At 39.9% G+C, this 15488-nt stretch overlaps 1 protein-coding gene across 1 annotated transcript in view; it reads left to right on the top strand.

Annotated features, from left to right (window-relative positions):
* The first annotated feature begins 8072 nt into the window (after positions 1-8072).
* Positions 8073-15488, top strand: part of LOC102205535 (transforming growth factor beta-3-like) — an 11162-nt gene continuing 3746 nt past the window's right edge. The window contains exons 1-4 of the mRNA XM_013911195.1: positions 8073-8974; positions 12826-12989; positions 15193-15322; positions 15438-15488. The exon at positions 15438-15488 is cut by the window's right edge and continues 12 nt beyond it. Coding sequence (XP_013766649.1) covers positions 8629-8974; positions 12826-12989; positions 15193-15322; positions 15438-15488 — 691 coding nt within the window. The 5' untranslated portion in view covers positions 8073-8628. The remainder of the gene's footprint in view (positions 8975-12825; positions 12990-15192; positions 15323-15437) is intronic.

Raw genomic sequence — 15488 nt, 5'->3', positions numbered from 1 at the left:
TAGGAGTTGAAGGTTTAGCCATGTACAGTGTATGTTAAATGAGTCTGTACACAAAGAAACTAATGCAGGACTGTCAAGAACTTTAGGCCAAAGAGGAAGACAAACATGATTCTGAAGTGGAAATAACTGCATGGGCTGAGACATTTTTTTTCTTCAAACAATTGTTGGTGGAAACAGATTGTCATAGTGCCCACAAATACACGTCAAAAAAGCACCAAAAAGACAAAAACATATACAAACAAAGGAAAAATGTCTTTTTTGGGCCTGTACTCATTTAAAATGCACTGGGGTGAACAGGATAATTGTCCTGTGGTTGGACAAGTCAAAATTTGAAAGTCTCTTTGGAAATAAACACAGCGGTTTCCAACATAAAAGGCTGGAGAGGGGGGGTTATACAGCTTTTTATCAGCACATAGTCCAAAAGCCAGAGTCAGTGATGGAATGGGTTTGTATTAGTACACATCAGACAGGTGAGTAAACGTTTTGCTTTTAAAACTACAGCAACTGGTCTTGTGAGTTCCCAGTGATGTAAAGTTTAAAATTTTAGGGGAGTTATGGCGATTGGGACAATTTTTGAAATGGCCTCAAGTGGTTATCACAGGAGCTGCCACTTGTAGTAATCTACCTCCATCCTAATGTTACTGAAACGTGTTGCTGGCATCAAATTTAAAATAAGTAGACTGTTAAAAAAATGTATTAGACCGCCTGTAATAGAAACATAAAAACAAGAAAACTTTATTTTAGAAACCTGTCAACAATCTGTTTAAAACTAAGAATTATGGTGTTATTTATTAGACTCATTTGTCATCTATTTATTTAATATTTTTCTAGTCAGGAATGCAAGTATATGACTGTAATTTGGCTTTCTTTTTTTTTTTGTAAAAGCGTAAAGTTGAAAACTCATGGATATCAGCAGTAATTATATTTGAGCATTAAAAATAAAATTCTAGTTAAAGAGCTTGAGAATATTGGTAGATTCACTATTACAGAAACATAAAAAATAATTTTAGCAATTACCAATATTTTTATGTCAGCTTATTGGTGTGGTCCTCCACAACAGTCCTAGTTTCTAATGTCGGAAAAGTAATTGCTTGGCTAAAATAATTGCAAATTATATTTTTATCAGCATTTATATTCTATTTGTTTTCAGGATAAGGAACTTCCGGTCTGTCTAAAATTCAGTTTTTAGCAGATTTGATATTAATATTATAGTACTGTTTTCCTTGTTGCTTACCTGGCACCAGAGCAACTTCTTAGTGTACACAGTTTTTTTTTTTTTTTTTTTTTTTTAACTTTTGTAGTGTTTATTAGTCATAAGGAAAGGAAAAGAAAGAAATATTAATTTACATACATGACATTTAAATTTGTAGCATGTTTTCTATATCTTTTTTAATTTATTGATTAAAAATGTATTGTGCCATTTATTTTGTTTTTTTTAGGAAGAAAGAAAATCACATTGCTGTAGAAGTCTAAAAAAATCACAAATACTCATGTTTCATATGTGACACAAGGTTAAAAACAGCAGTTCAGGTTAAACCGAACAAGTGTCATAAAAAGGTATTAAATAAAAACAGTAAAATTCCCCCTAAGGCAAAAAATCCCAAACAAAGAAAGGAAATCTTTGACAATGGCAAATAGCATGACAATATAAACACATTTTGAAATCCAGGTAAATATAAAACTATTTAAAGGTGCAGCTATATGCAATATTATTTAAAAAGCTCTTTTCCAAGCCATGTCTACACTGCCATTTCTAATGAGCCAGGAGGCTATGCATATTCATACTGCCAGAGTGAAAAGTACAGCACATCCTGCCATAGAGGGGGCACAGAGGTCACTGGCCTCAGGCCAATAACACACAGAGAGACAAAGATTATTACAGTAGGCGGACTTCTATTGGTGTCTGTATTTACGCTTAAGAGATCAGTCAAACTCACGGAGTGAACTATAGAAATGTGCACATTCACACAAGACTTCACCTGCTCAGGAAGGTCAACACATTAGCAATTCAGTGCATACAGTATTTAAAATTTTCTAGTCCGATATAGCTACCCATCAAACATGTCCGAGATGGCACTTAGCCGTGTGTGCCCGTGTCTTATTATGCAGACCCATCTGTGTGGGTTCAAAGGTCATGGCCAGGCCTGGCAGGGGCTACAGGTGAGCAGATGAGAACAGCAGGGGCTCGGTTTAATTTAGCTAAGCACTACAGGATGCAGTGCGCCCCTGTACCTGAGAAGGACGTGTTGAACTTTTCACACTGAGCCTCAGACTCATCATTTGGAGGAAAAACGAGTAATCGAGCCGAAAAAAGCTTCTGACATGGAATCTGTGTTTCTCCGTTGGCTGAGTTGTGTTGTATTTTGTGTGCGACTGATTCAGTGACAGACAAGCATATAAACACACAAAATCTGTGTACACACAGGGCTCTGTCACCAAATTGCCGTCCCTTTTACCTCCCTTTCTTTCCTACTTTCTTTCTCCCTGTCTGACACACACGGAACCACAAAATACACACAGATGTATTGAAAGAAGTGTGTGTGTGGGTGTGTGTTATGGTGGTGTAAGGGTGTGAGGGAGAAAATCCCTAATCTGGCATGGACCAGCTTCCTGTCTAGACTCTGCATGAGGAGGCCAGCACTAACCTGGCCCATGCTGTGTGTGTCTATGTGCGTGTGTTACCATTGTGCTTGTGTGCAAGTGTGAGCACAAACCTACATTAGCTCTGTGTCTTAGAGAGAGTATTTGCACACTATCATTGCTTTTGTCCAAACAGGGAACAGTCGTTAACCTTTGGCCTGCCATATCTACTGTCCAATGTCTGTTTTTAATTGGCCTGTTTCCAGTAAAGCTCCTTTTTGTTTTCGCTATTATTTTGACACTTTCTTTACCATGTATGCCAAAACTGCTACAATTCCAAGAGCCAATTTCCTCATTATCCAGCTTGCAGCATTTACGGGAATACAGAGGTGGGGGAGTGGAGGGCTAAAGTTGGAGGGCAGTAGGGGGGGGGAAAGCCATATGCGGTTTTCTCTGAAATTCCATGAAAATAGCAAGGATAAGCTGGTAAAGGACTGGAGAATTCCCTTTCTTTCCTTATTCTTTGGCCTTCCTAATACAGCTGATCAGCTTAAGAATGGTAAATGTGGTAACTTTTGTCCTAACTGCACAAAAACTAGGCTGAAACATAAGAAAGTTAAGTCACTGAAAAAGAATCCCTTGTGGTTTTTTGTAACACAATTAAACTGAGCTGAATCATAACTGGAATCGCTAAGAGCTTCTGCCATCAATCATTCGCACAACCCCTGCCATTAGTAATCACAACAAACATCACTGAGCACAGCAACTTTGTGCCATCTTACTCTCACAGAGTGCTAATCCAGAAATGCTAAGTGTGTTCAGCCTTAACCGTGACAGTATTTGTCTGGAGTGTGAATCAACATGCCGGGCGCTGCTATTTCATATTCATGCAGTGGCCCAATGACACCTTGTCCTTTGTTTTGCAAAAAGGCCTTAACTCAGCAGATCGTTTCCCCCTTTAGACCCAGATGTAAAGTGAACAGTCTTCACCTCTGTGACATCAGACCACCACAATATGCCATCTTATGGGAGCAAGCCGTCACAAAACCCTGCCAAAAACAAAAAACAAAAAAGTGACTACAAGAAGGGATAAATAATGATAAAGGTGATTTATATAAGCAACAGAGAGACAGTTAAACGGAGTAACTTGACGTGATGAGTGTTATTAGAGCAGTTTCTTAAAAAACAAGCATTTTTTTGATTGTTTTTTGTTTTATAGATGCCAACTTTGAATAAACTTGAATAAACAAAAGCAATAAAAGGACTTACATTCACAAGGATGTGGGAGGCTGAATCAGATCTGTGTCCTTCAGCAGATCAAAACCTTTTGGCTAACACTTTGGTCACATCAACAAAGCCATGGCAGTCAGCAGATTTGACATCCTCTGCCCCTTAGTGGAGAAAAAAATAATTAAAACGTGGATGGTTACTACGTCTAAAAACAGAATGAGAAATGATTTAGTAAAAAATGAATTTAACTAAATAGCTTCTTGTTCAGAAGTGTTTTTGATAACTGCATTTGGTCCCTAAAGGAATAAAAGAAAGATGTCACCAAAACATTGAAATCCTATAAGGTGAGACTATGTCATAAAATCATTATAAAGTCGAGAAAAGTGGCTTTGTAATGTTCTTTATAGACCTAACCCTAGCAAAATTAATTCTGGAAACCTCCAGGGGAAGCCACCAGAGTTTTAGGACTTCCTGTGCAGCCACTAGAAATCCTCACCAAGACAGAAAGCAGTGAACTGAAAAAGGGGAGTGAAAAGAGAAATCATTTTTCCTGAATGGTTTCCTGTTGGTCAGCTTGTTCCTGTATTTTTCTCCCCGAGTGGACTGTTTACCTGCGTGCAGCCAAAGTGTGCTCTAACACGACTGCTTCCCACAGATTGCTGCATGTTCACATCCAGATGTGTGTGTTTATAAAGATCAGGCAGACGTTAGTTTACATTAGCTAGGATTTAAGCAGCCATGCTCGTATTGAAGCAGCAAAACTCCTCAGTGCCTTGAAATGCATGGTGGTGTGTTTAGCGTTTCTAAATAAAATAAGCGTGTTACTTATTTTTAATTCGATAATTTCCCACCACTTGGAGATGTCAGTACAGTAATTAAAGCTGCCTGAAACCTCAAACATAACACAGACATAAGCCTTTAACTTGTGTGTTTTAAGTACTGTACGCCATAAAAAAATAAACCTCAGACACATCAGTGACAAAATGACAGACAAACGTCTGCTGCTTCCACGTGATCTCACTTTAAGTCATCGTCTAGCTGCCATGTTTTTCCCTTTCTATGGACGTGTAGTAAGAGGGCTGATGACTAACACAGATGGTGGACAGATTAAATGATTCATTTGAGTCGTATGGCTGTGACATATACACATCATTGTCTCTACTGGTGTGAGTTTTAGGGGTCTCCTGTAGCATTCCTACACAACTGACTCTCTACGTATGACTCATAGACTTGTAACCTCCAGACGAAGCAGACTTTACTGTGCTGGCTGGCTTGTCTGCATGCTGTAGTAGGGAAATCTGGCAGGATGCTGCTTAGTATTTGGGGTTTGCCTGACTGTCTAGCCAGTCTGTGTGCGCGTGGTCAGATCAGTCTGTCTACAGAAGCATAATGAATCGCCACTTCACTCACAGAAGAGGTTACAAAGTTACGTTCACCACTCTGACAGCTATACTCAGCAGGAATCCCACCTACGTGACAGCAAAAAACCCCACAAAAAACAGGGCATACTTCTCTGTGTGGCTAAGAGCATGTGTTTTTATTTTCATCCTCGGATCTGTAGCTGCATTCCTTTTCCGTGTGTTGTGCGAGACGGAGAGATTGCCTGAGAGTGACTCACTTAAACCTGACCCAGCGGTGAGGTAATCACTGGAGGACGCTTCGAGTAAAAGTGAACTTTGATGATGGTGTCTGGGATTGTGTCTAAGAGTCCCCCCCCACCCCCCCACCCCCCGTCCAGACAGTTAAAATACTACAACGTGCGTGTATGTATCCACATGTGTGTGTTTTAGGGCTTTAAGGTGATGATTTTTGCCTCCTTAGGGAGTCCTCTCTTCACTTTGTTGTTCTCCGTGTTCATGACCCTCTGATATAGACCCCCATATCCTCTCCACAAAGACTTAAGGAGCGCTGGAGCCTATTTCAGTAGGTGGGGTGCACCTGTGTCACTTCAAGGGGGCCAGAGAGACTGAAAACCACACCAACAGGCAATTAAGAATCACCTGAAAGAACATATCATGCATGTCTTTGGATTACGGGAGAAAGCAGCATCTGGCAAATCCATCCAGGCACTGAGAGAGCATGCAAAGTGCACACACAGAAGCCTCAGGCAGGTTGAACCTACTGCACCTATCATCTCAACCCATTGTTATTGGTTTTGCTCTTGTTTGAGGTTCCATCAGGTTTTTGTGATACATTTACAGAACATCTAAATAAATCCTTATGTGAGAGCACAGTTTAGAGCACAGGTCTGCCTGTTGTTACATCTGCACTTAAAAATGAGTCCACTATAATTTAGATTTAGCTCTGGGGCTGTGTAAGATGCTTTCTTTCCTCCGCTCTTGTGTGTGGATTCAGACACTAACAGCAGATATTGTTTGTTATGCAGCATCACCTGCTGGCTTAATGGAGAATTGCCAAAGGATGAATAAGACAGCAGTGGGAGAGTTGCACAGCAGAGAGCTCCTTCAAAGCCATCAAAACAGGGAAAATGCTGAGATTCACCAGAGCATTACGGACAACAGCAAAGAGCAAAAACAAAGTCAAAAAATGCCTTTTTGTTTTGTCACAAATATCTCACATTCTCCCCCAAAGTCGTTTTCAAAAGTTCTTCTGATAAACTTGAGTCTTGTGCATTAAAGTATGCATAGAGCACTGTGGGTAAGCGGCTGAGAGAAACCAGACACCTGGGTGTCTGCCTGAAAATACTCTGACAATAGCTATAGAAAAACTCTGCTCTTTTTGGGATCATACAAAAAAAAACCAAACTCCCTCATTTAAGTTAATTTTGGGTTTGGATTGCTTACATATCGCTCCCGACATCAAGTTATAGATGAAGGCGTTTCAGCTGGAGTTTGGAGAGACTTTAGTTTGGAGATGGATTCAAGTAGACACAAAAATACATATATTTCTGTGACTAAAGTATCAAAAGCAGCAAAGACAGAGCATCTTGGTTATTAATGGACAAACAAAAAATCTTCACCACAGTTAAAAGAGTTAAACAATAACCGTGATTCAGGGATACTTGGCATTCCTAACAAGTCAAAGAGTAAATGGAAGTCAGAGTTATTACATAAAGAGTATGAGCCATGTTTTTCTGAGAAGACATCTGGCTGTAAAAAATAAAACAGACAGTAAGTGGATTCACATCATAATTATGTTTTCACTATAATCTGCATATTTACCCAATAATGCTTCCCTGCAAAGTCAACCAATAAATGTGTATATGATACACTTACTCACCTGAGCTTACTCTTAATGCCAAATATTTACCAAGTTTGGCAATTGTATGAAATTATTCTTGCTATGCAAACTGGTGGACAAAATAAACACGGCGAAATGCCATGTTTGGGTACGGGGCCTCCAGTGTCTGACTGAGCTTCGACTTAAAATAGGTCTGAGAAATGTGAATATGCTCTATGAAAAGAGATAAAACAAGCTGGGTGAGGGGTGGAGGTGGGGGGCTGTAAATATATAATAACTTACAGGCTTCCAAGGCCTTCAGACATCAGCACAAAAAAAAAAAAAAATTTCTGTGTGGATGGCGGTTTGCAGAGGGCATGGGAAAATCTGCGCTGACAGCGAGGAAACTTTGGTTCTTTTCAACAGTAATGTAATCACGTTGCCTGAAAGTGACGTTTCAAAAGGATCTATGTAATCTGAGTGCAACCTTGGACAACAACCGCTGCCCTGTTTTGTGCTGGTCTTTGTGGGAAGACTCCAACATCAGACAACAGAGCAAAACAAACACATACAAAAATACCCAACAGTGAATTATCACTTGTTATCTTTATGGATTTTTTTTATGTGTAAACTTTGTGACCTCTATTTATTGCCATTGTTAAAGCTGCTACCACAACTTTCCTCCGGGGCTGTTTAGAGGGAAAGACAACACCAAACGTTTGTATCTGGACAATAAACACCACACAGTATTACATCCTTTTCAAGTGTAAGGCTCTTTGAGCAATTTGTTGGGGAAACAAAATTGGCAACTGCAAGTGGTACAACTTGCCACTAGGGGGCATACGACAGCAGACAATCAGAAGACGCACCAACTGAGATTTCAACACGGTTATAATTTACAGCGACGTACGACTATAAAGACACACGCGAACTCACACTCACACAAACGGGGACCACAAGACCAGACCTGAACACCACTTCAAATACCTTCGTAAATAAACAAATGTGGGCTGGAGCTTAAATTGTCCCTGCTGTTTGATGGGCCTGCCCGTGAAACTTGCTTATTATGTCAGAGTTGATGACTGGAGCGTTGCATTCACTGCCCGCTTACGTTTTGGGCGCTCCCGGGGACCCTCCTCCATCAAAACGTCAGAAACGACCGCTATAAAGCTCATGTGAGGCCATACCGACCGCTCAGAGTCGCATATACCTCGTTAACGGGACAACCTGCGGTCTGCCTCCTCTGAGACAATAAGGCGGCTCCACATTTAAGTGATACAGACTTAGAGGAGAAGTGTGCCAGGCCACCGGATAAATCTGCTGGAGTGAGTACAAGTATGCAAAAGACCAGATTGCTTGTTTCTACGGATCAATTTCATATATGTGGGAGAGCGTCTTTTTCGGGACTTTGAATTGAGTTGTGTCTAATGGGCGAACACAAAATTGGATTTCCGCAGGCGAAGGGGTCAAGAAAACGAATCAAGCGAGGAGTTTTTAAGCATTAGTTTCCAAGGGAAGTTTAGAGAAGCACAAGAAGAACCATAGGTCACAGGACTGTGATTTTGACGGATAGTTGACACGGACCTTGGTAGTCCTCCACACATTTCAACCATCGAGCGAACAAATGCAGAGAGAAAGATGCATTTGGGTAAGGCTTTACTGTTTGTCATCCTCCTCAACTGCGCAACTTTGAGCTCATCCCTGTCAACTTGTGCCACTGTGGATATTGACCATGTGAAAAGGAAGAGGGTCGAGGCGATACGGGGTCAAATTTTGAGCAAACTTCGGCTGACTAGTCCTCCACAATCCCTTGGACCGAGTAAAATCCCCTATCAAATCCAAGCGTTGTATAACAGCACCAAGGAGCTACTGGAGGAGTTGGGGAGGGATCGGCAGCAGAGTTGCGGTCAAGACAACTCAGAGACAGAGTACTATGCCAAAGAGATATACAAATTCAACATGGACAACGGACCGCCGGAGAACAGTAAGTATCGCACTTTTTCAGACAGCCAAGCTGTCTTTCTCCAATTTATGCCAGCCACCAACGTGTCCATAGTGCGTAATTACGCATCAAACGAAGAGTGTACGCCTAAACCCAGCGGCACAAGACTCAAAACAGCAATTATGTAATTCCGTTTCATTGACAGTTTTAGATTGATAAAATTTCTAGCTGGCAAAAGACTCTCTCAATTTTATGATATTATTTTTATTATAATATATGTATTTTTATATTCCACGTTTAACTCCATTCAAGCCGTCCTCTCTTTTACAAACTAAATCCTCTTTTTAGTGTTTGTGCTGGTAACTGGTTAGTGTCACATAATCATCGCAAACATAGAAAAAACAAATTCCCCTTTGGCAGATTAATGTTTAATTGTATAAAACTCTTCTCTGAATTTTTGTAAAACTAAAAGGCGAACAGAAAGCAGTGCCCTTGTGAATGATGTGCTTTATTTCTTTTGTGCTTGCCAACCTGTTTTATGTCTGAACCTGTGTTCCAGGAAGGCCACTCTCCTCCCACTCCTGACTCCGCTCTTATTCGCTTTGTTTTTTTCCCCTCTCTATGGTTCATGTCTCCCATCCCAGATGTTCCCATTTCCTTTCCAGTCAGGTTCAAATGAGAGGGACATCTGCACAGGCAGATGGGGATGCCTATAGAAGAAGGAGTTGGAAAAGTTATCAGAAATGAGCAGGAAAAGCTAGACAGCAGGACCTCCCCATTAGCTGGGATAGAAGGACTCTTTTCTGCTTTAGAGTTTCTCCACGTGGGAGGAGTTGGCTCTTCTGTAGCCCTCATGCTGGTGCCACCCACTTGCCTATTGAGATGGCAGTGACCCCACTGGCCGTCTTGGCTAGTTAATTATGCTCGCGGGTGGCCCACGAGAATGAGATCACATACAGGACAGCTCAGGTTTAACTTTACTAAACCGTGTGTGAGGCTGAGCCCTAAACCCAATTAAGTCTAAAGACTATGCCAGCATCTCATATTGCCAGCAGGTATAGGTAACAAGTCATTACTTGGCTTAAAATGAGTTTAAATTTATATGTGGAATATTTGTTAAAATAACACATAAAGACTGCTTAGGCTCACATTATTTCCTCTACATGTGTTAAACCCATATTTGACTTTCTCCTCTATAGAATAAAAAGCTACGAACTGTAATTGGAAAACCTGTGCTGGAGGGACATGTGTCAGCACTTGAAGGAAATTCAAGTGGCATGTGGTCCGACTGAGTCTGGATTACCGAAAAAGCAGAATAGGATAACTGCTGTGTGTGTGCGAGAGGCGAAGCGGGCCTCATGGTCTAGAGCAAAGCCAAGACCATTGCATCACAGTCCCTTTGAAATCAACAGGTGTTTCTCAAAAGACCTACTTTCCCTCAGCAATGTTCTGTTTCAAATCTCACAAAATGTTTTTTGACAAAAACACCAGGAAATAGGCGCCTTGAGATGGTGGACTCGTAGCTGGATTTGAGAGCCACGGATGGTCTCGAGGTACGACAATGTGACGACGAAGATTTATATACGGTGTCCTGTTCACTGGTGTTTAAACAGAATAACACACGCCGATTGATGACAAAATCTTAAATACAAGAGTTGTATGTGTATGCCAGTGTTTTTTTTTAATATGTCCAGTGTGACCTCATACTTGGAAATATGCATTCTGTCAATGCCCAGTATCCACTTGTATTCATTCAGCCCCTAAACTGAGAGTGGGTAATGTGATTTTCATATGATGGAGAAGGAAAGATGATGAACTTTCAGATTGGTTGAGGTCCACTTTTGAATTTTGCAGGAAAGAAAAAAAAAAGCAACACAAACATCTTTTAGATTAAAACAACATTTAAAGCAATGTATTCTCCATGTTTATCCAGTTTACTTCTTCATACAAGACATACAAAACTCAAAACATAAGTTTTACCTCAATGGGAGCAAATGGGTAAGGTCCCCTCTGTTTTAACCCAGTTCATCAACAACTCAAGCAAATTTAAAACATGTCTTCTCCTGCAGAAAAATGCAGGGTTTTTTTAATGTATTTACTCAAAATCTATATAACAGATGGAGACAAATCCATATCTTCTTTAAGGTATGATGATGTGTCAAACTCTCCAACAAATCTTTCAAAATAAAAACAAATTACATCAGCTTTCATTGCCCTCGACACATACAGACGAAGCACTTTTTGATCTGCCACGCCTATCACCAGGATACCTTTTACAAAGCACCCCTAATCTCTTTTGTGTAATGATAAAGCTACAGTTAAAGTTAGATTAGATTCAGGTGCAGATAAGACTTGGGAAGGTTTTACTGAGAGACTGTTTTGTGTAATGTTGGGTAGAAACACTGTGACCCCTCTTAAAGTGACTCGAACACTTTGTAGCTCTTAGTGAAGCTTTGTTGTTGTGGTTACACCATTAGCTGCCCACTGACTGGTTTGTCCCACAATCTGCAGTCCATAGACAAGAAATAAAAACGCACTTTTGTGGCTAAGACTCCATGAATTTGATCCATCGTATTTAACAGTTTTACAGATGTCTCTTTTGATAATGGCGGTCTACGGGGGAAAAATGCTTTCTGGACCACAGGGACTGTTTTCAATTCAAATGCAAATGGGTACTTGGAAAGCATAGCAGCAAGACTGAGCAGTGGTGCAGTATCCGGCCCTGTTAATGCATTCATTAACTATACTCCCAAACCTCTACCGTGTCAGTTTTCTGTTCTTTTCAACGTCACGTGACTTGTTTGTATCCAATTACGCTCTAGAGGTTTGTGTTATTTACCCTTGATTACACTTTAGAATGTACTGTCATTCATTAAAGGTGGCCACAGATTTTATTATCATTCCACAATAGGCACATGCTTGTGAATGACATCATGTATTACCACACGCCAAGAATACTGCATCTAGCTGCCAACATTAGATCCTATTATTTTTTGAGAATGAAATGACGTGTGACTAGCTGTTAGCTCGCGCCATCCTTTTTTTTGGGGTGGAATTCATAGCAGTGATGTCACGTTTCTCACGTAACCTACAGCGAGGAAGTGGGAATGTAAGTTTTACAAAATATCAAACCACTCCTTTAAGACAGTAGACTGTCAGTGATTACAAGCCACAGCGCCAATGGTGCTCCCTGCATGAGGCATAAGAGTGCTTGGAGGCTGACTTTGTGGAATGAAAATTAGAGTCTGGGCCAGTGACATCACGCTCTTTATCTCATTTACATACATTAGGTTTTTGATGGGGTTCAGAGGTAATAGGTTGACCTGTCAGTCTTGTGGCAGCCTTCTGCTTCATTTACACCTGCCACGGCCTCGAGTTTGTTCACAGAGCAGCCTTAAGGTCATTCAAATTACTGTGTTGAGAGTGTGGACAACAAGCATCGGAAAGATTTCCTTTTATAGCATGGTACTTATACAGAGTCTGGCATGTCTCAAGGACTGAGGTTGGGCTGTGGAGAAGTCATCATGGTCAGAAAGGGTTCAGGTCCAAAAAGTTGTCAGTGGGACTGAGGATAGGAAGGTTTTTGATACCAGATAGGTGAGATCACACTAAGCTAAATAATGCTATTTCAGTGACGACATTTTCATTTCCACCAAATATAGACAAAATGTGTTAGAGAAACACTGACAAGTTCTGATTAAGGTGTGCAGCAACACTAGTCGTTCACTGTGATAAACGTAGTGCCAGACACCACAGAACCACTATGGCCAAGATCGGATTTGAACTGTGTATCTTTATCTATACAAGGTCCATCTGTCTTATCTATCTACGGACATAAAATGCTTCTAAGCATGCTCCCTCACAAAACATTTGTTTTATTCTATTTGTTCCAGACGATCTGTCTTACTGCCCAAAAGGCATTACTTCTAAGGTTTTCCGTTTTAACATCTCCGCCATGGAGAGGAACGCCACCAACCTGTTCAGAGCAGAGTTTCGAGCGCTGAGAGTTCCAAACTCGACTGCCAAGAGGAATGAACAGCGGATTGAGCTCTACCAGGTGCGTAAAGGTACCGTTTCCTTGTCCTTCTACCTAGACAAAAGGCAGACCGCAAATACTTTTTCTGGATGTAATCTTTGTATACAAGGAAAAACAAACAAAAGAAAAATACAACTACAATTCTGAACTGTTGAGAAACCGGTCTTGAAATAGCTAGTCAGTTCTATTGTTATTTCAGGCTCCAACTAACAAAAAATAGACAATTATAACTCGATTGCAGTTAGGCTCTAGGTAACAAATAGATGAACAACTGAAAGGTTCAGCAGGCCTGCAAGATCTTTGCAGAACCGGGACAGTTAGCCACAGACAGTGTTATCGAAGAACAAGTAGTAGACATCTACAAATGTCTATAATGATCTTAATTATAGTTATGTGTAGATCTCTCGTACTGAATATTGTAGTTAATGTCCTTAATGCAATATTCTGTTATAAGGATCTAAGTTAGGGGTGTCAAACATATGGCCTGGGGACCAGAGTTGGCCCAGAAAAGACTCCAATTCGGTCCACTCTTTGTTTTTGGAAACTGTGAAAAAGTTTTAACTGTAGCTTCTTAACTTTTACAACTTTTCCTGCTGATAAGGACCTCCCCAATGCTACACCAAAGTAACTGATACACAATTAAATGACAGAAAAATATACTATTAACATAGTACCCAGAGTTGGTATTAATCTTGGCAGTTAAAAGCATCATAGCAATCTGGTGTGTGTGCAGGTGCTTAGATACATATGGTTGGCATGTTGGTATTTACATGTATGCTGTGTTCTGTGGTTGGTTTTGTAAGATTTTGGTGTAAATAAATGATTTTGTTTAAAATCTGCCTTTTTATTTTCATAAAAATAGATCTGCCCAACCCACTGACCGAAAAACACCTCCAACATGGATTCAGATTAAACTTCATTGTCACACCACAGATTAACAAGTAAAATGTGTGTGAAAAACCTATGGGAAAAAAAGCTCTAGATTAGAAGGTCACAAGAAAAAAAAAAAGAATAATTTAGATGTGTGCAAAATACAAAAAAAGAATGTCTGTCAATAAAATTAATAATAAATAAATAAACAGGTCATAACTTGTTCAGTGACTTAATAGCAGTTAGAAAAAAGCTCTTTTGCATCCTGCTCTGGTGACAGAGGAGGTATTTATAGCATGTTCTAGCCAAATAGCCAAATTCCACAGAAAAACCAGGGACCTGTGGCAACCTTGCCAAAAGTTAAGTAAATAATAACAGAAATAGTCAAATGTAAATTTATAGATCTTGTGCACATTCCCACATGTCTTTAGTTATAAAGAAATAAATACAAGCCAACAAAAATGGAAAGACAAGGTTTAGTCCGATTTTATCAAATGCAATGATACAATCTACTTGAACACTGGGAAAAGCAGCATTAATGGGGAATTTAACTAAAAGTAACTGACAGCTGTTATAATAGCAGAGTTGGCCTTTTGTTGATTAAAAATACATCTTTTATTTAAGATATAGCACCATTAAATTTTAGCATATTGAGTCTGGCTGATGTAAGAAATGCATATTTTGTCATTTTTGTCTTTTGCCACTTCAAACCTTCTTCATCATTTGAACAGTTATGACATGATATGACTTATTATGCAAAGGTGGGAATTTGCATTTAGTTTAAAAACACCCCTTGCCTGCAGTCCGTCTACGTGCACACACGTATTTTGATAAATGTAGCTTTTCTATAGCTTTTAGCCTTTTCCAACACATAAATGGCATTTTACTGTCATTTTACGGTCACTGAAATTGGAGCTTTTGAAAAACCCCTTCCAGGGTGAAGATTTAAATCTAGGCAGGGAAATGAATGAGGAAAGTAAGATGTGTGAGTGTCAGTTTTGTGTGTGCAACTTCATTGTTTGTCAGCTTCTGATTGGTCAACATTTCCGTATTGTTAGAGTTATGCTGTAGTGCCACCCGGTATGCTTTTGACAGCCCTGGACATTGTTTTTTGCATTTTCACGTGAAAAGTGATATTTCAAGGCAAAAACGAAAAACTCCCATTTTAAATAATACCCATGTACATGTCGACATAGCCTCAGTGTAGTGTACTTTTTCTGTATTCATAGTTTATTAATATATTGAATGCACTCTTTCCTCCACATGATTCACTATTATTGAACAATCAGAACAAGAACAACTAAAACAGTTGAGAAAAAAGGCTTCAGACCAACTATTTATTTTTGCTTCACAGATCGTGAGGCGAAATGAACACATTAGAAAGCAGCGCTTCATTGGAGCCAAGAATGTGCTGACCAAAGGTACCGCAGAATGGATTTCCTTTGATGTGACCGAAACAGTGCGGGAGTGGCTGATGAAGAGAGGTGAGCCTGAGATCTCCATATTTCCTCATTTCATAATAACTCAGAATTGTTATCATTAGGAATAATAAAGGATTACCATTAAGGTTAATGAAAGCTTGCCTTTTTTTAATTGCAGGATCTAATATGGGTTTGGAAATTAGTGTCCACTGTCCATGCCACACCTTCA

The sequence above is a fragment of the Pundamilia nyererei genome, unplaced genomic scaffold (assembly GCF_000239375.1).
Source record: "Pundamilia nyererei isolate P.nyererei 1_Seehausen unplaced genomic scaffold, PunNye1.0 scaffold00058, whole genome shotgun sequence".
NCBI classification, from domain to species: Eukaryota; Metazoa; Chordata; class Actinopteri; order Cichliformes; family Cichlidae; genus Pundamilia; species Pundamilia nyererei.
The sequence above is the reverse complement of the archived record's forward strand: the minus strand, read 5'-3'. Positions and strand labels throughout refer to the sequence as shown.